The sequence below is a fragment of the Rhinolophus ferrumequinum genome (assembly GCF_004115265.2).
Source record: "Rhinolophus ferrumequinum isolate MPI-CBG mRhiFer1 chromosome 15 unlocalized genomic scaffold, mRhiFer1_v1.p scaffold_54_arrow_ctg1_1, whole genome shotgun sequence".
In the NCBI taxonomy this organism is placed as follows: domain Eukaryota; kingdom Metazoa; phylum Chordata; class Mammalia; order Chiroptera; family Rhinolophidae; genus Rhinolophus; species Rhinolophus ferrumequinum.
Genome location: NW_022680357.1, coordinates 11307410 through 11326646, shown reverse-complemented (window position 1 = coordinate 11326646; position 19237 = coordinate 11307410). Strand labels below are relative to the sequence as shown.

Here is a 19237-nt window from a genome sequence, read left to right as displayed (position 1 = left end):
TAGCTAGTCCCTCCTCCGACACCCTCTACACCATGACACCCTCTACCCAGGCCCCCATCCCATTACACTCACCCTTAGACTCTCCCCAGCACCCCCTCCCGCCCCCCAGGCATGGACAGGGAAAAAACAAACATCGATGTGAGTTACAGTGGGCCCCAGGCCCTGTGGTTCCAGGTAAGGAGCGAGGCTATACTACGTGATCAGAACCTCCATCAGGACTTCCTGCTCCGGGCAGCTCGTGCCAGGTGAGGGTGAGGGTGGGGGAAGATCACTGTGAGGCCACTCACTGCCCACAGGTAACAAAGATACATCCTCCCCACGTGACCCAGCTGCCTTCCTTTTTCCCCATCCAACCATTCTTTGTTTCTGTGTTTTATCACCAACGTTATTTCCACTGGATTTTGTGGGCAGGCTCTGCATGACGAGAGCTTGTACCTAGTGAGCACCGAGTGCATGGGCACAAGCACTTTATACGTATTACCTCGTTTAGTCCTCACAACAACCGATGGTACTGGCTCTTAGAACTACATTTCAATGATGGGGAAACTGAGGCACAGCGCAGCGCTCGATCCCCTCACCTTTGACTCCCCAGCATGTACCGGCATGTGACAGATGCCTGGTAAACAGTTCTGGACTGGATAAACAAATCAATGGAGAAGTGAGGCTCCTCTAAATTCCATCTGGAACGTTTCAATTACCAAGTCAGTCACTGAAGGTCTAGTAGATAAAATTGAGTGGGAAGTTTCCCCTTTCAACTTTCCCCTTTCAAACTTGAGGGTTTGTGTTTGCTGTCACTCCTTGAGGTTAGGGGGCAGTGGGCTCAGGGAGCCACCAGTGTAATGGCTGTGGGCCCCACCATCTCCTCCAAACACTGTCTCATCAAACCCTCGGTCAGGCAACCGGCCAGCTGCTGGGCCTTGCCGCCTCCCTCTCCATCAGTACTACGGCACCCTTCAGGCAGCCCAATGTTTGGAATTGCGTTGCCAGGCGACGAGCCAGACCTCCTCACTAATATTGAGAATCCCTTTCCATAATAGCCGAGAATAAAAAGGACCTGCTCAACAAGGCCTATTGACAGCCGAGGATGTTTTTTCTGGCCCTCTCTGCCCTGGCTCAAGATCAAAAGTGAGGCGAAATCAAAAGAAAACAGGCGGGTTGATTATCTGGGCTTACCTCTCTCTCCACTACCCGTCACTCCCCACCCCCCACCAATAAAAAGGTATAAGAAAGCAATGATTAGATTTCGAATGCTGAATAAATATCCATGGATAATCCATTATATCGCGAAAAACAATGACACAGGAGAAATATTTTCTAATGAGCTGTATATTCCTTTCCAGAACAGGGCCCGACACCTGTACCCCGCCTTTAGAAAGCCAATGTACGACTATAGTTATGCTGGTGGGGAACAGGATATTCTGTGCAGGCCTGATGCTTTTCAACTAGAAGAGACCATTGCTCCGACCACCACCACCCTCCCACCTCACTGTTAAAATAGCACACCAGCGCTGGACATCAAAATTGAGATGGCAAAAACCCACAGCTCCAGAAGCAAAGCCGCAGAGGAAAGCAGAGACAGGGCCAGAGCGCCCCCTGGTGGCTCCATGGCTGCTCTTCCCGCAACCAGCAGGAATGGAGCCACTTCCTGCTTCCAAACAATCACAGTCAAACAAAGAAATTAACTCAAGAGTAGAAACTCATTTTTAAAGAGTAAGTGAAGGATGTGAGGCTGACATAAATACCAACAAAGATTGACTGAAGGCATTTTCAACAGGTCGCAGAAAAACAGCACCTGTGAGCTCATGTGCTGAATGTGATTATTTCTGCAGCTATCAGTGGGGGATCATGTATTCTGGTACCTCCTACACGTGCTGATCCTTATGCACCTAAAGCCCCCTGAACCATCTCATTTCAGGGGTGATGGAACTAAGTAGCTCCCACGTACACACACAAGGACAAATGCTTTCTGGGATCTATCGTTTCGTTTAGGTTAGTTTGTCTCCTAAGTTTCATTCCCTGAGCCATGCAGGAGGAGGTGGTTAAAAAAAAAAGGCTGAAACAAAATATGGTTCCTGGAAAATAGCCCACTGCCTCCTTTTCGGGGTTCCCCATCCTTGGCGCTGCTGACATGTGAGGTGGGATAACTGTCTTGGGGTTGGTCCTGTGACTGCAGGAGGTTTAGCGGTGTCTCTGGGATCACCCTCGACATGCCAGTAGCACCCCCACCCAAGTTGTGACAACCCAAAACGTCTCCAGACATGGCCAAATGTCCTCTGGGGGTTGAAATCTCCCCCAGTTGAACGACTGCCCTATCTGATCAGACTTCCATTCTTGAGGCCACCCGTGTCACAGAAAGAATGTAGAGATTAATCTCCTCTTAAGTAGAGGAAAGACTAAGGAGCAGATGGCACATAAAGCAGGAAATCAGGGCTGCCCACGTGCAGGTCAACAGGAAGCCGCGGATACCGTCTTCAGGATGCTTAGCCACCACGGTCCCTCCGAGGATGTTAATCACAGAAGCACCTCCCAGTTACTGAGCACTGAACATGCTGGGCACTTTGCGAGGCCGAGAAGCCCCCTCATAAACCCCACGCTTTCGCTGCACAAGTGGGGCCGGTCACTCCCAGCACACCGGCCTTACAGCACCTGTCTTCCCTTCTTCATCCTTTAGGAGAGCGCTGTTTGTCTCGCAAACACCACCGTCCTCCTTCCTTAGCAATGAAAACCCTCATTGGGATGGGGGCACACCGCCTCCTAGGCCTCGGGACTGATGTTCGCCATTCGAGTGGGGTTCTGTGTGCACCTTCTAGAAAAGGTCTTTATAGCTGGAGGGTGAGGGCGTCACGTTTTTTTGTACCATGGACCCATTCTGCAGTCTGGTGAGGCTCATGGGCCTCTTAGAAAACAACCGAAAATGTTTTAAGTTACATAAAATAAGACATACAAGATTACAAAGGAAACTGATTATATTGAAATAGCATTATCAAATTGTAGAAACAACATTGGCATAATAATAACAGAATTCTTTATCATCACATTGAAAAAAAACCACCATATTTTTTAGCAGAAATGACATTCTGAGATTTTTTTTTCGTGTCACAATTGTTGCAGGTACCTGGGACTTCTTTCAGTGACATAGTCACCTATTTTCTAACACAACTACAATTTCTATGCTTTGCTGCTGCTTTCAAAATTAAGAAAATGCTACATTTCAATCAGAGGCTACACGAAAAGGATGTAAATTTTTCCCTATGTAAGTTCAGACCCCTGAGTCTTACCTATGGAAATGGAGGCTGTTTGTCCTTTTCCCCTGCTTCCTTCCTGCTACCTGGGATGCCGAAAAGACGGCTGGAGCTAAAACAGCCATGTTGGACTATAGAGCAAGACAGAAGGAGCTCTGGGCTCCGATGACCATGTTGCCGCACACCAGCCCCAGCCTGCCTACCTCTGGACAGAGAGCATTTCTATCTCATTAAGACACAGCTGGTTTATCTGTTATTATATAAAGCCACTCAGACCTAATCCTAATTGCCGCATCTCTAATACTGTTTCTGAGTGGCGAGGCTGGAAAGAGTTTCAACCTCATCATTAGCCATCTCCATTCATCTTTGAGAAACACACCTTTCCTTACTTACAGGAAGTAAGGCACTTGGGGTTACAGAGGAAACCCAACTAGGGCAGTTCCTCTGTAGCTGACAGCTTTCCAAAACCCTGAACAAGAGAAGGTTCCCTTCTAACTCAGTGCGGCTCCACTCCTGAAGTGTGTCCTTTCGAGCGTGCACACGCCTGCACGCCACATGTTAACCATGGCCCAGCAAGCCTTCAGTCACATAATCCCAAGTCCACGACCAAGGACACACACACCTGCCTTTATCCCACGCTTCGCAAAGTCTGCAGTCACGCAGGGGCAAGCACAAAGGTACCGCCGTAACATGCCGGCGTTGGTGGAGGCGGCTCAGAAAGTACTTACGAATTGTCATCGACTCCGGCACCGAGGCAGACGGTAACAGGCTGCTCAGGGGACGGGGACTTCCTTGGCCCGGAGGACTGGCTTCCACACTGGGAGAAAGGCAGGCAGAAGGGGGTTACACGCGGCTCCCTGAAGAGCACAGCCTCCCCCTTCAGAAAGCCAGCTGCTGCTAAGTTTACGCAGCTGCACCTTCGAGCAGGAACAGAAGGCATCCGTTGACATCAGAGTCAGTCTTCATTATTTGAGGGCTCCACACCTGCAAATTCACCTGCTCTCTACAGTTTACTTGTAACCCCAAAATCAATGCCCACAGTGCTGTCAAGGTCACTCACGGATGTGAGCAGAGCGACCTAACATTTGGGTCACCAGATGCACATGCTCCCAGGTGACAGCCACAGAGTGGGCTCTGCCCTCTTCACTGTCCTACTGTCCCCGTGTCCTTTAAGCAGCTGTTTAGTGCCACACTGTTCACAACCTCGTGCTTTTTCTTGGTGATTTTGCTGCTTAAAATGGTCCCCAAGCGTGGTGCTGCGGTGCTGTGTGGTGTTCTAGTGCAAGGAGGCTGTGACGTCCATTACAGAGAAGACACGGCTGTTGGGTAACGTTTGTCCCAGCACGTGTTACAGGGCTGTTGGCCATCAGTTCAATGTCAGTGAATCAACAATGTGTATGTTAGATAAGATGTCTTTAAACAGGGACAGACAGGAAGCAAGGTTATGTGCTGACTGGCTGACAAAACTCTAGGGCCCAGGGGCTCGTAGGCACCTAACCTCGTATTTCCCCCAGGAGCAGCGGTTTAGTCTTCATGGGAACTTTATAGAACAGAATTACCACAAATAATGAGGACGGACCATATATTTACAAAGAATTTGCAACCTGGAAAAATTACACATCTTCCATGAAAACAGCATGGCCGTAACATGGTTAGCGCGCGCGCACACACACACACACACACACACATACACACACACACGACTTAGAGAAAAAGGACCAAAATATCAACAATGAAATGGAGTTGGTGTTAAGAACGATATTTTTTTCATTTAATGCTGCGTTTTCCAATTTTTCTAAAATTGTGCTGTTGCACAAAGGCCTCGGAGTCCTGCACAGGCCTGGTGACACCGATCCTTCCTGACACTGTACTGACCGGGACAGCCCTCTACAGGTAGAGCCGTTTTCCATGCGCAGGGCCCCGTCTATTCAGGGTGAGGTCACACCACCAAGCCTGGTGTGGGGTAACCGTCGACTCCCAGCCTGGAGCTAAGGGTGCAAATGCAGACTGACGTCTCCCCGGGACACCAAATAAAAACCATGAGGAGAAAGAAGGAAGAAAATAGCAATGGCAACGAGAAGCATGCGTAAGGGGGACTTTGATGTCCACCTTGGCCTGGCCATCAAACAGCCAATGACTTTGGGCAAGTCTTTGAGATACTTTTATTTGAAAAAAGGAAATCAATATGGCACTTACGTCTATGTGCCAGACTAAACACTTCTGAAGTACACGCTATCTCAGTAGCTTAAATATTATACGATACTAAAATTGCTCGACATTATTATCAAATACTAAAATTCAGCACACAGTAATGGAGGAGGTCCCAGCCGTGTACAAAGTAAAGGTGGCATGCAAACGAAGTTCGACAAATCGTGTTTCTTACAGTCTCGCGTGCTCTGAGACCACGTGACATTCTGTCCCAAATGCAGTCCAATGCAGTCCCAAAGGCGCCTGGTTCCACTCACCTGTACCGAGGTCCGGGCTCCGGGAGAACGTGGTCCTCGGGTCCCGTCCCGTTCTCCAGGCTTCCGAGGGGGGCATCTGCGCACGACACAATTGCAGACGGACAGTCAGGTCCCTGTTTTCACTGCATTCTCTCCAGGAGACAAGGACACAATGCTGACGTGGGCTCATGGGCTACATCAGTTGACTTAGAAATGTTTTCCTCCTTGGCACACTGGATTGTTAGCTGCTACCCGCTGCGTTTCTTTCTGGCTACAATCTCAGATTTTATATCAGTCACTGGTAGAAGGCCCTATTCTCTCACTTAACCTTTTTGACCTTGAGCCACCTAGAATTACCCAGGAACTCCATATTCAGAGCCAACCTCAGAGTCAGGGAATAATAAATAAATCAGCTTTCTGTTTCACAGAGCTGCTCCTGGCTGCAGTGGCGCAGGACGGACACGAGAGGGCAGCACGGTCTAATCGCTGACAGCGTCTGCTCAGGTCAAAACAGACTGCGGTTTTCTAAAAAGCCATTTGCCCTGCATTAAGTGGCACGTGGGAAAGGCCACAAATCTCTAGAAACAATAGGCAAGAGGCACTAAAGATTTTCATAAATCTATTAGCTGCCGTTCAAGCCTCTTTCCAGGAAAAAGGGCGAATCTTAAGTCCCGTGGGCCTGATGGTGACATTACTGCCGGTGTCACCCAGAACAACTGCTCAGTGGAGAAACGTCTGGCTTGTCAATGTCCACCACAGAACCAGGCCTGGATTGGCACAGGGGACACAGAGATGGAAGGGAGCAATCCGGTTTCCCTAAGCCACCTGTCATAGCCTCCGCCATGTCATTCCTGCTGTTTATGCTGGTTTTGTCCTGCTCAAGACTCCCCAGCTCTCAAGGAGTTGAACTAAGGGAACTCTAAGGGGAAAAAATGGTTTTTCACCTTTTTTTCACCCTGCTGTCCCATTCAAGCTATTCCCCTCACTCCTACCTCTTTGAAGAAGTTCGAAGGGGAAACAGACAGTGTCTGCGCGGCCTCCCCTCCCTCACTCCGGGGCCTGTGGTCAGCTTACGGATGCAGGCTGCGCCCCACTGCCTGGGTTCAAGCCCCGCTTCCCACCTTTAATCCAGCAAGTCACCGAGGCTCTTTTTGCCTCGGTTTCCTCATCAATGAGATGGGATGACACTGGTGCCTACCATACAGCATTTCAATGACGCCGACCACATAATGAAATTGTGATCCACGTGAGACCCAGTAAGAACGCCCAGTGAGCGAGGGCTAGCACCAACTCGCTCTGTAGCCAAGCCTGCCTACCCCAGGTCTCATCCTCCAGTCAACTGGAATTGCTCTCAAAGGAGCCCAGGGAACTCGTCCCCCGCTCCCCACCTTCCTGCAGCCCTGAACAAGGCTGAGCACGCAGGCCTCCCTGGAGCTCTCCTCTCAGCCTTCATCACACTGCTCCTGCGTCCTCCTCCCCACACCCTCTCTCTCTCCGATTCCTAAGCGAAGGCATCCCTGAAGCACGGCGCTGCGGCCTTTGTCCCCTTGGCGAATCCGGCAAGGTCTTGGCTCCAGCTCTCACCTCTGTGCAGATGACAACGCTCAAGCCCTCATCTCTGGCTAGGACCGGAATCTTGAACCCGAGCCCCACATTTCTAACTGCCTTCAGTAAGCTCTATGGGACATCCTTCAGGGCCTACCAGCCGACCACAACCTTCAAAACCACTCCTCTTCTGTCACCACTTCCCACTGGGCTGTAAGCTCAGAAGAGCGTGGCACTCACCTTCCCTCCCATCACAGAGCTTTGTGGTGCCCAAGACATTCCAGTTCCAACTAATTATCTCCCACTCCTAGCTCACAAGCTGTCCCACTGCCACCCTAGTTCAAAGGCTTGAGACCTCTAGGGGTCTCCTGTAGCAGGTCCCCTCAGTTCTGTCCCACCCTCTCTAATCCGACTCACTCACAGCTGTCAGATTGCACTCCCTGAAGCAGATGGGGCCCCCAGCATACCCGTGGAAACCCACAGCTGGAGTCAAGGCCAACATCGCGCACCAGCATCCCAGACACAGCGCCTACTCGCCCAAGTGGATTTCCTATCCTAACACACGACCGCGACCAGCTGACAGCTGTACTGGGCCTGAGGCAGCGGGGCCACAGAGCATCACAGGGACACAGGCTGTTTCACTCCCCCTCCAGGTCCCTCTGAGGCCAGTACTTCTACTACCTTAATTTTATAGATGAGGACACGGACCTCGAGGATTTAAGTGCCTTGTCCAAGACCACACAGCTGAAGTGCGAGGACCTGAACGTGTGTCTGGCCAGCGGCAGAGCGGAGCCCTTGCGCACTTCAGTCTCCCTCAGCTGATCCGAGGTACCCGCTTCTCTCTCTACACATCCCTGGTGGCCCTGCCTCTATTCTTCTGTCCACATTGTGTTCCCAGCCAGATATCACACCCTACAGCACGCCCACACCCCCACCTACTGCATCCATCCACGCACCGCTCAACAAAGGCTTCCTGAGCCCCGCTGGGGCCTGACTGGCCAGGGTCATGGTCACACTGGAATCGAGACACATAGTCTTGCTCTCACGGGCAAGACTAATGTGGGGCGAGGGGGACAGGCATTAACAAGTCATTATACAAACACAATCACAAACTGAGGTCAGAGCCCTGGAGACACACTGGGTTGACAACATCAGGAAACGTGACTCCTGGCCTGCCTGGGGAGGGGACAGGGAGTCACACCGGGCGGTGCGTGACCTGAAGGTACGGGAAGGAAGGCTGGGGGAGCATGAGGAGACAGATGACGGGGGCTCGGTGTGCGGAAGCAGAAGCAGGCTGGTGTGGCTGGGGACACCGAGCAAAAGGGCAACGGAAGGTCATGAGGCTGCTGGGGTGAGCGGGGGCCTGGGTGGCACGGGGAACATTCTGGATTTCATCCCAGGTGTGGTGGAAGGGTCTGGAGCAGGGCAATGAGGCAATCTGACTCATTCTAAACAATCAGTCTGGCTACTTAAAGAAAAATGGATGGGGTGTGGGGCAGGAGTGCAAGCGGAGAGAGCGATTGAGAGGCTATTTTGTAATAGCCCAGGTAGGAGATAAGGCTGAGTTAGAACAGGGTGGTGAAAGGATTCAGGGCAACACACTCGACCACTCATTCCTTTCTCCTTCACATCAGGTGATCAGACGACGTCCCTGTCCCCTCCTTGCACACAGAACTCCAGGGAGGCTCTGCCTTTGAGTCCCCCAGAGCCTGGAACAGTGCTGACCCAGAGCTGAATCGCCCACTGAATGAGCAACAAACCATGCACACGACCCACGTACATGGGGTAGAAACCACACAAAGCAGGCACTGAGGCCACCACAAGTGTCGTGACATTCCAAACAGTAAAATCAGTCCCTGGAAGCCAAGCTGTGCCACCAACCATCTCAGAGGAGAGCGGCACAACCACAGACCTCACCCTCCATAAGTAACGGCAGGACGAGGAGACGCTGCAGGACGTCAGACCCCAGGGAGGGGAGGCTGAGGTTTCAAATGCACAGCGGCCACGGGACCCTGCCCTGCTCTTGCTCAACCCCACACGAGACACAGGCCCGCAGCGAGTGTATGGGCAGCAGGGGTTTCCCACCCACCCTGTGTCGCAGGCGCTTTGTTCGCCTCCATGTTATTCTCAGTCGGAAAGGACGTCGGGGGCTCTCTCTCCCTTGCAGCCTCCAAGAGACGGTGGTAAAGGTGCTTTGCTCTGTTGCAGGAATGCACACGGCCGGAGGAATGACTGTATCCAATCCTCCACCTGCTTGCCTGGGTCTCGTGGGACCATCAGCGGGCATCTCCCCTCGCGAGCCCCTCCCTAGCTGCAGCAGTGCAGCCCCAAGCGCGGGCCCCTGCCCCACAGCGCTGCCTCTTCCGAGATTTCAGAAAGAGAATAACTCTGCGTTCAGAGTCCCCTTTTCTGCCGCTTTCTCCCTCCCAAGATTTGGCTTCCACAACAGGCCAGGGAAGGGCCCCCTGCAGGCAGGCTGGTCCCAGCAGCACCTGGGCCACGTGCCTCCCGTGGGGGCGGGCGTCAGACCAGGAGGGACTTGTGCAGCCTGCCATTCCCATCGGGGAGCAGTGTCCCCACTCTGATGCTAGTGTCTTCACGCAGCCCTGGGATACTCTGCCTCACCATGCAATGCTCCTGCCCACGCGAGCTGGCCCCTCAGGCTGGCTGTCGCAAGCTTCCAAGACTCCTGGCAGCTTTGTAACTGTAGTAAATAAAACAGTTGGCAGGCTGGCTCCTGCACAGCATCTCTGGGGGTGGGGGGTAAATGAGATAAGTGGGATCTCAGGTCCCATCAACAGTGACCAGGTGGGGCTTCTGGGTGTGTGAGGCCGACAGCCAGGGGTAGGACCGTGGGACGTCTTCTCTCCAGGACCTGGAAGCTGGCCAGAAGCTACTTCCCCTGGTAAAACTGGTCAACAGAAAGCCCAGAGAGGGAGGAAGAATGCTGGGTTCTCTAAGGCTAAAGCCCAACTAAATGGCAAATTGGATTTTGGAGCAGCCAGCAAGCCGCCCCCAGCATCTGATGGTTAGAGGAGCCCAGGTAAGAAACAAAAAAGCCACTGGAAACAAAACAGACTGTCCAGTACACACACCTAACAGCCCAGCGATACTTCACAACCCAACCGCAAGGTCCCTCCAGGGGGTCACAACTTGGAAGCCACGAATGAAAACATGAGAATGTGGTCCTGGACACACATTAGGTCCTGCTCTCTGCAGACCCCCAGCCCCTTCTCAGACATTCTGCCCGCGTCTGCACTGTCACTGAGTGGGCAGCGGCCTCTTGGACCAAGGGAGGTCACCTTGGAAAGGACCTCAGTGTGTTGGCCAAGGCCTGCTAGCTGTCCTTGGGGCTTTCAACAGAGACCCAGAGACAGAAGCGCTGGCTGGAAGGGAAGGTCACAGGCTAAGACAATGATGCTGGCACCTCAGCCGAGTCCAGGCCAAAGGGGAGGGGCTGAGAATGATGAGGGAGCAGAGACAGACCCGGAGAAAGAGGAGACGGGGGGCAGATCCCGTAAGAACGTGGGGTGCAGAGTGAGGAAGACGGCAGGACCTCGCCAGGTCACGAGTCTTCTCCATTCCGCGTCCAGCGCCCAGGCCACCGGCCGCCCACAAAGCGTCCTGTCACGTCAGCGCTGCAGAATTGGCAGTGAGTGTTGCCGGGCACCTTTCCCACAGGATCTTAGGGACCCTTCAGCAAAGATCTGAGAGGAAGGTGGTACAACAATGACCACCCCTGCCTTCCTCCCGGGCCGGGGTCAAGCGTGAACGAATGAGTTTCCGGAGGATCCCTTGAGGCTCTGCACTCAGCCTGGCCATCACCACTGTCGAGCACTTTCCTGAGAAGGAGCCCAGCCTGGCGGACGGAAGCCACTGAGCCGCGCCCTCATCAGCCTCCTGCACAGCGGGAACACCCCGCTCCGAGCCCCTCCTCTGCGCCTGAGCTGGTCTGAGGGGCTTTCTGCTCCCTGCAGGGACAAGAACTAGTCTATTACCCAGTTCAGAATGTCAACAGCTTCCTGAGCAATTGGTGGCCCCCACCAGTTTCTTAAACCTGGCCCTGGGAAGATAAGAGGGGCACTTAGGTCAGGGGGTCGGGGAGGGGGGCGGCGCCTCCCTGAGCCTGCGGTGCTGTGGGGAAGAGAAGGCAACCGAACACTTCCCTGCGCCAGGCAGTCAGCTGCACTGCACACCCAGCCCCGTGGACAAGCCGGGCTCCGCCACGTGCCTCCCCACCCCCAGCCCCGGCACTCCCCGTGACTTGCTCTAGCTAAAGAAGCCAGTAACAAACCACACACGAGCCTGCTCAACAGCAGAACAGGCCAGAACTGCACAGACAGGTGTTCAGCAAGCTGCTCCCTGACCCCCGAGCACTTTGCTGCCAAGGGTGCCAGGGCCTTGAGCTCTGGGTTCTGTCACCTCCCCCCTCCTAAGAGGCAAAAATACTGGTCACCACTTGTGGTCAGCGTACACATGACCAAGTTCAACAAATCACTGGCAAGAAGAAAAACAGGCCTGAGGGCTCCCTGGTGACTTGCCAGCCCATTCTGCCCAAAACTCTCTCAGGCGAGGGCACCTCAAATCACCCAGGCTCAGCAGGAAGTGAAGCCAAACCCCCCGTCACTCCTAATCTCAAGAAGCCCCTCCTGCCCGGAGCCCCATGCCTCCTTGGTCCCACTCCCACCGGCAGAGGTGACCCAGACGCCCTGCTGGTTCTCGGAGCCCAAGCCTGGCTGGAGGAAAAGAGCGGACAGGAAACACCCACCTGCAGGGCTGTAGGAACCCACTCCGCTGACCGGGAAGAGGACCTCCGCGTCACCGTGAAGCACCTGCAGCGGGGCCCAGCTGTGCCTCTGGGAGAGGCAGGTGTTCCCATCCAGTGACCTAGGCAAAAAAATACAGCTGTGTGACAGGGTGGAGGGCCCCAGACGGCTCAGGTCGCCACAAGCCTCTGCTGGGCCTCTCACAAGTTTCCTCTTGGGAACTAACCAGGCCAAGACGGGCTGAGCATCATAGGCGTCGCAGCTGGAGTCGGGAGCATGGAGTCCAGAGCCAGACCCCTTGCGTTTGTTCCTTCCACGGGTGTTTACTGAGCAACTACTATATGCCACACAGTGTACAGCGCAGACATTTTGTGTTGGCAAAAGAGCCAGCACCTGGCGTTTATCCTGCCCTCATGGAGCTTACACTGTCTGGTGGGGGACACAGACATGAATCAAATAATCTCCCTAGAAGGTGTAAAATGGCAGCTCAGATTCGTGGAGCTGGTCAGGAAGGTCATGGAAGCTTTCGTGGAAGAAGGGAGGTTTGAGATGAAAGCTGAAGGAAGCACACAAGTTCCCTGAGTGAAGGGGAAGGACAAGAGGGCTGGGGGGAGGGAACAGCATGTGCAAAGCACTGAAGTGGGAGGAAGCACGGTGTGCTCCGGGTTCTGAAATGAGGGCAGCCACGTGACCTTGGGCTGCATCATTTCACCTTGCTGGTTCTCAAACCCTCCTGGGTGAAAGGGCAGAATCAGACCAGATCATGTCTGGATCCCTTCTAAGAAAGGGGGTCAGCTCAAATATTAACCAGGCTCATATGATCTGTTACATTGTCACTTTATCCACAAAGGACAAAACTAACCTGCACGATCTTCATAATGCAGGCTGATTCAGCTAAATTTGTTTGACACAGTATTTGCCTCGTGGCAATTGGGAAATATTAATAAACACCAGGATACATTTGTGTATTTAAAGTCTATAAAATGCCTTTGTAAGTCAATTGTAAAGACCAAAGCAGATCAGATCATAATCATACCAACCTGACAGAGAAAGGGAGTAAGGAGGAGCAGGAGGGGAAAGGGAGCGGGAGCGAGAGGGAGAGGGAAGGGGGGAAAGGGAGAAAGAAGGGAGGAGAGAGGAGGAAAAACATTCTCAGAGATTATGTGACAGTCTGAGGTCATCAGCCCTGAGGACAGAACCAGAACTTGTGGGATTCGAGCCCAGGTGTTCCAAATCCAATCACAATGGGTGCCCCAGCCACTGCCCACCGTGACATCACGTACAGTTTTCCTTTATTTTAGAGCAGGGATCAACAGCATTTTTCTATAAAGGACCAGATAGGAAATATTTTAGGCTTCCTGGCCATACATTCTTTTTTTTTTTTAACAACGCTTTAAAAATGTAACAACCATTCTTAGCTGGGAGGTGGATTTGACCTGCAGGCATAGTTGGCCCCCTCCTCTCAGAGGCCATCTTGCAGAGATTCTGCTTTCAGCCCTCTCTAGCTTTTGGTCCCACATTTGGCACTGAACAAAAATCTTTCCAGAATTTTACAAAATGTATCATTTAACCCTACAGGTAACACACACAACAAGACTCTCAGATGGAAGATTGGGGCGCAAAAGAGGAAGCCCCGTTCTTAGATGAACTTGGCTGTGCCCCTAGAATTTGTAGAGACGCCCCTTCCTGAGGCTCCGATCCAGCAGCTGGTGACCAAGGGGACCTCCAGACGCCCAGAGGTGGTCACAGCACCCTCAGGAGAAGGCAGCAAAACCACCAGTCCTTTCCCCGCCACTGCACTGGCTCCAGGTGGGTGGATTAGCTGCCCTGATTTCTGAGAGGAAATCTTGCCACTTTCCAGAAACATATGCAGGGCGCAAGGTGAAGCCAGGCCCCAGCAGCTGGGGTTTGGAACCCAAGTAAAAGTGGCCACAGGCCACCACCTCAAAAATGAGTTACACTGAAGTGATCCCTGAGGCTGAGAACAATTCAGAACATGGTGCCCCCGTTGGCTGCAAACCATTCATTAGAAAAGTAAGACACGTGTTGGAAAACCTAGAAAATGCCAAAAAGAGGAGGGGGAAAAATTACACCCAATGCCACATTACCCAAAACATAACTGAATCAGACACTACTTCCTTAGTCTTTTTTCTTTCTTTCTATATACGCTTTATAAGGTCACAATGAAACTAACGCAGGATCTTATATGTGGCTCTTTCATTCAATATTAATTCACAAGCTTGTCTTCATATTATTTGGACACTCTTAAATGTGTTTAAAAGGTTCAAGATCCTAAATATTAAGATGCTAAGGTTTAAACAACGCGATACTCTGCTGCTAATTGTCCTCGGTGATTGCACATGTAGCTCCAATGTTTTGCTTCTCCAAAGGACTTTGGTACCCAGATGCAGCAACCTTTTTCCTAAGACTCTGCCCTCAGGGTAGGTCTCCCAAGATTCCCCAGCAGTGGAATTGCTAAATCGAGTGGGATAAATATTTTTAGGGCTCCTGACGTTGTGTCAAACTGTTTTCCCAGAAGGCTGTCAACACTACTCGCTATGTAGGAAGCCGCTCCTGTGCGCCCACTGTGTGCCTGGAGATACCAAGCCTGAAGACATGCTGAGAGCAAGTCGTTCCCAGGGCACTAATCCAGGGTTCGCTGTTTGTCCAGCTCGCACTTTAAATCTTGACAAATATTATGGGCAAATTATGGTATCTGGTTTCACTTTGCATCTGCTTAATTACTAGTGAGGAGCCACATTTTCCCTGTTTGTAATTCTTTTCAACTTACGTTTTCACACCACTTCCCTATTGGTGTCATAGAACACCTAAGAAGTGACAGAAAAACTCCTTTCGATAATATATTATCCATTTTTAAGGAAAAAGACAAAAAGCAAAGCCAACACTTGTAAGTATTGAGGCAGGGGGGACAAGATTTTCCTCCGTCATCAAAGAAGTGGTTTAACTGCTAACAACAGGCATAAAAATGCCACTTTTGGCCAACAGAGCATCTTAGAGACAATCTCGCATCCCTGCGCTTCTCCTGGCCTGGCCACGTCCCTCTCACAAAGTTGGCTGTGCTGCTAAACTGCTAAAGTTTGGGCCCCTTCATGCTCTGAAACCCTTCATGTGAAATTAGCTTAGAATCAAAAGGAAAGTATTCGTCAATGGCCACCTCATCTTTCCTCTGCGCTTTCCCCAAGATGCTGTGCAGAAGCTTTGCTCAGGACCCCCGTTAGGCCGGGAGAGGCTGTCCCTCACCTCAGGAGGCTCGAAGGGCCTGGGCTCTGCAAAGGTCACCCTGTACTGTTTTGTGTTTTACACATCACAATGCAGGCGGCTACCCTGGCTTGCAAGCTGTCCTCCCCTCAACAGCACCAGTCTAGCAGGAAGAGAAATGACTGTGTTTGAGGGCAAAAAAACCCACAAAGTGAATCAACTCAAAGAGGTACCCATCTACACAGACATAGAATGCAAGTGGCATTTCCTAAAAGGCCCAGATTAAGAACTAAAGGCAGGTGTGATGGTTAATTTTAAGGGTCAGCTAGACCACAGTAGCCAGATACATGAACTAGAAGTTCCCGGGGAGCTATTTTTCAGATGTGATTAACATTTAAACAAGTAGACCTTGAGCAAAGCAGATTACCCTCCAGATTTGGGTGGGCCGCATCCAATCAGTTGAAGGCCTTAATGGAAAAAGACTGACGTTCACCAAAGAAGAAATTCTGCCAGTAGACTGCCTTAGGAATCGCACTGCAGTTTTCCTTTGGGTCTCCAGCCTGCAGCCTATGCTGCAGATTCTGGAATTGCCACGCTTCTACAATCATGTGAGCCAATTCCTTGAAATAAATCTAAATAGATAGATAGATAGATAGATAGATAGATAGACAGACAGACAGACAGACAGACAGACATCCTATTGGTTCTGTTTCTCTGGAGAACCCTGACTAATATAGCACGTCACAACACCTGGGTCCCAGGTACAAAAAAAGTCACAGCCTGTGAGCGAAAACAATCCTACAGGGAAGCTACCCTCACAAATACTTCAGGAGAAAAAAGCCTTGTGCATGAAAATGTTCATTTCAGGATGGTTGACAACAAAAAAGCAAAAACAAACAAAATGCCAACAATCTAAATACTCAACAATGGGGGAACCTTTAGCAAATCATGACATATTGATCTGACTGAAACTCAAACATTATCGGTAGTCATAGCTATGTAGAAACGCGGAAGACTCTTGACAGTGGGAGCTCTGGAGTGCAGCCTAACCTAACCCAAACCCCAGCTTTGCCCATCGCTTTGACAAATCTCAACTCTCTATTGAATCCCATTCTTTCCTGTCGAGTGGGGGTGACCTCCACTAACCTAAGGAGTAGGAGAAGGTATATACACAGCTTGCAGCATCAGGCATATCACTGCTGATCAAGGTAATGCTACTAATACAGGGATCCACGTGACTGAGGACCAGGGTGAAAATCAAAAACAAAACAGGCATAGTCTCCTGAGAAAGAAAAAAGCTCTTATTAAAACAACACGAAAATGAAAACCTCAGGGCTAGAGACATACCATACCCCTTACTCACACAATGCACTCTCCGTTTCTTCATTGCACTCTCATGGGCAGGCTCTGAAGTCAGCCGTGGTTAGGACAGCAATTGTACACCATAAAGTCCGAGCAAAGAGGTAACTAGTTTATTTGACATGAAGACTAAAATCAAACTTGGGTATTGTTACAAGAGCAGCGTGACAGCAGCAGCTGACCTGCATTGTCTTTCGTGACGTGCCAGCACCCGTGCCAACAGGCCCACACACAGTATCCCATTATCTTGACAACAACCCTACAAAGCAGGTACTGTTTTGCTCCCAGGTCCCAGATGAGGCCTGAGGTTCTGGGAGGTGAGGTAACTTGTCCAACCGAGTCTAGCCTAAGCCACGGAGCTAGTAAATGAGAACCAGGTTGTCTTGATTCCAAGATCCACGCTCTCAGCTATGCTTTCCTGATTTATGCCTTCGCACATCAAGCCCCTACCACAGGTACAAATCTATAGCAACTCCAGTGTGAAAGCAGCAAATGCAGGCAAATTACTGCTATTCACACCCCTGCAGATAAACAGAGAAGTCACTAGCCCACGACCGTTATCCTCTAAAATAACCCTGCCTTTCTCCTGAGTTTCCAATGCTAGGGCAAGTTAAGTGATGGGAGGAAAATCCAGGAAACAAGAATGAAAGATGTGTATTTAAAGCAAAAATTTCAAGGCACACATCTCAACCCTAATTTTGTAATAAGTACCTTCAAATAAGCTCCCTTCCTCTCTTTTAGTTCTCAGCAAGCTAGTAACACTCCTTCCTCCTAAATCAAGATCTGAAAAATGAATGATGACCTAAACAAATATAAAACTTGCACCCTTATTTCACCCAACACTGCAGAACGCAGAAGCAGCTAACGAACTACCCTTCGTTAGAAGCTAAATTCGTACTTACTTCTCGGGTGACTCCGAGGGGCCTGGGTGCTTCCTTCCCGCTGGGTTCCCATACACGTCATCCCCGTTTTCATCCACATCTTCATCATCGATGCTCTTCACATCTAGCTTCTGGTACCCAAACTCCCCGTTCAAAGACAGAGAATCAATTTTCCATGAGTTGCTGCTCTGACTTCCATTGGAATTTGGCCCAAAGGGGCTTTCAAAGGCTGACATGATATTGACTGAAGAGCGGTCGGAGTTCTCCTCTGAGCTCTCCCCAGCCCCAGGCATCTTTTTAAAAACATCACCAGAGTTCTGCTCGTCTTCCTCGTCATCAAATGAGATGATGTTGGTCACCTTCTTTTTCTTCTTCCGTTCCTTTTTACTTTTGGCATCTGGCAGAAGAGAAGATACGGAGTAAGAAAAAGTAGACAAGATAAAGGGATGATCGGGTGACCTTGACTCTAGTCAAGCGCCTTCTACTACTTTACGGAAAAATAAATTGTAAGATAAACTCAGATATTTTTTTAAATCCTTGGGAAAACATCTGTTTACAGGAGATTGAGCAAAATGGATGCGGGCCTCTACTTCTGATTTAAACAATTTTTGGATATGTCTCCTCACACAAGGGGGGGAAAGAAAAAATAAACAAATGAAACTACATTAAATAAAAAAGTTTTGGGGCAGCAAAGGAAACCATCAACAAAATGAAGACAACCTACTGAATGAAAGAAGATAGTCACCAATGAGTCATCCAATAAGGGGTTAACATCCAAACTATATAAAGAACTCATACAACTTAACACCAAAGAAATAATCTGATTAAAAAATGGGCAGAGGACCTGAATAGACATTTCTCCAAAGAGGACATTTCTCCCAAGAGGCCAACAGACATATGAAAAGATGCTTAACATCACTAATCATCAGGAAAACACAAATTAAAATCACAATGAAATATCACCTCACACCTGTCAGAATCACTATCATCAATAAATCAACAAACAAGTGTTGGTGAGAATGTGAAGAAAAGGGAACCCTCCTGCACTGTTGGTGGGGTTGCAGATTGGTGCAACCACTACGGAAAACAGTATGGAGGTTCCTCAAAAAATTAAAAATAGAACTACCATATGACCCAGAAATTCCACTTCTGGGTATTTCATCTGAAGAAATCCAAAACACTAATTCGAAAAGATATATGCACCCTACGTTCACGGTAGCACTATTCACATTAGCCCAGATATGGAAGCAACCTAAGTGTCCATCAGTAGACAATTAGATAAAGAACATGTGGTAGATACATACAATGGAATACTACCTGGCCCTAAAAAATAATGAAATCGTAACATTTGCGGCAACATGAATGGACCTAGAGGCTATTATGCTGAGTGAAATAAGTCAGACAGATAGACGAATCCATATGATTTCACTTATATGTGGAATCTAAAAAACAAAATAAATAAACAAACAAAACAGATACAAACTCATAGATACAGAGGACAATTCCCATCTCCAGATGGTAAGGGTGTTGGGGGGATGAGGGTTAACAAGATGAAGGCATTAAGAAGCACACATTATCAGTTATAAAAACGGTCGTGGCGACAGTATGGTGGTTACCAAAGAGAAAGGGGAATGGAGGATGAAGAGGGTACCGGCTGGTCAAACATATGGGGACAGAAGACTAGACGTTGGGTGGTGAGCACAATATACGTGCAATATACAAATGATGTAGTACAGAACTGTACACTTGAAACTTTTATAACAAATGTTACCCAAAAAAAT

The 19237-nt window shown here is 50.0% G+C and overlaps 1 protein-coding gene across 1 annotated transcript in view; it reads right to left on the bottom strand.

The window, feature by feature from the left end:
- SNX29 (sorting nexin 29) overlaps positions 1–19237 on the bottom strand; it is a 457786-nt gene that overhangs the window by 383050 nt on the left and 55499 nt on the right. Inside the window, exons 8-11 of the mRNA XM_033101149.1 lie at positions 17478–17853; positions 12000–12118; positions 5708–5783; positions 3971–4059 (exon numbers count right to left, since the gene is read on the bottom strand). Coding sequence (XP_032957040.1) covers positions 3971–4059; positions 5708–5783; positions 12000–12118; positions 17478–17853 — 660 coding nt within the window. The remainder of the gene's footprint in view (positions 1–3970; positions 4060–5707; positions 5784–11999; positions 12119–17477; positions 17854–19237) is intronic.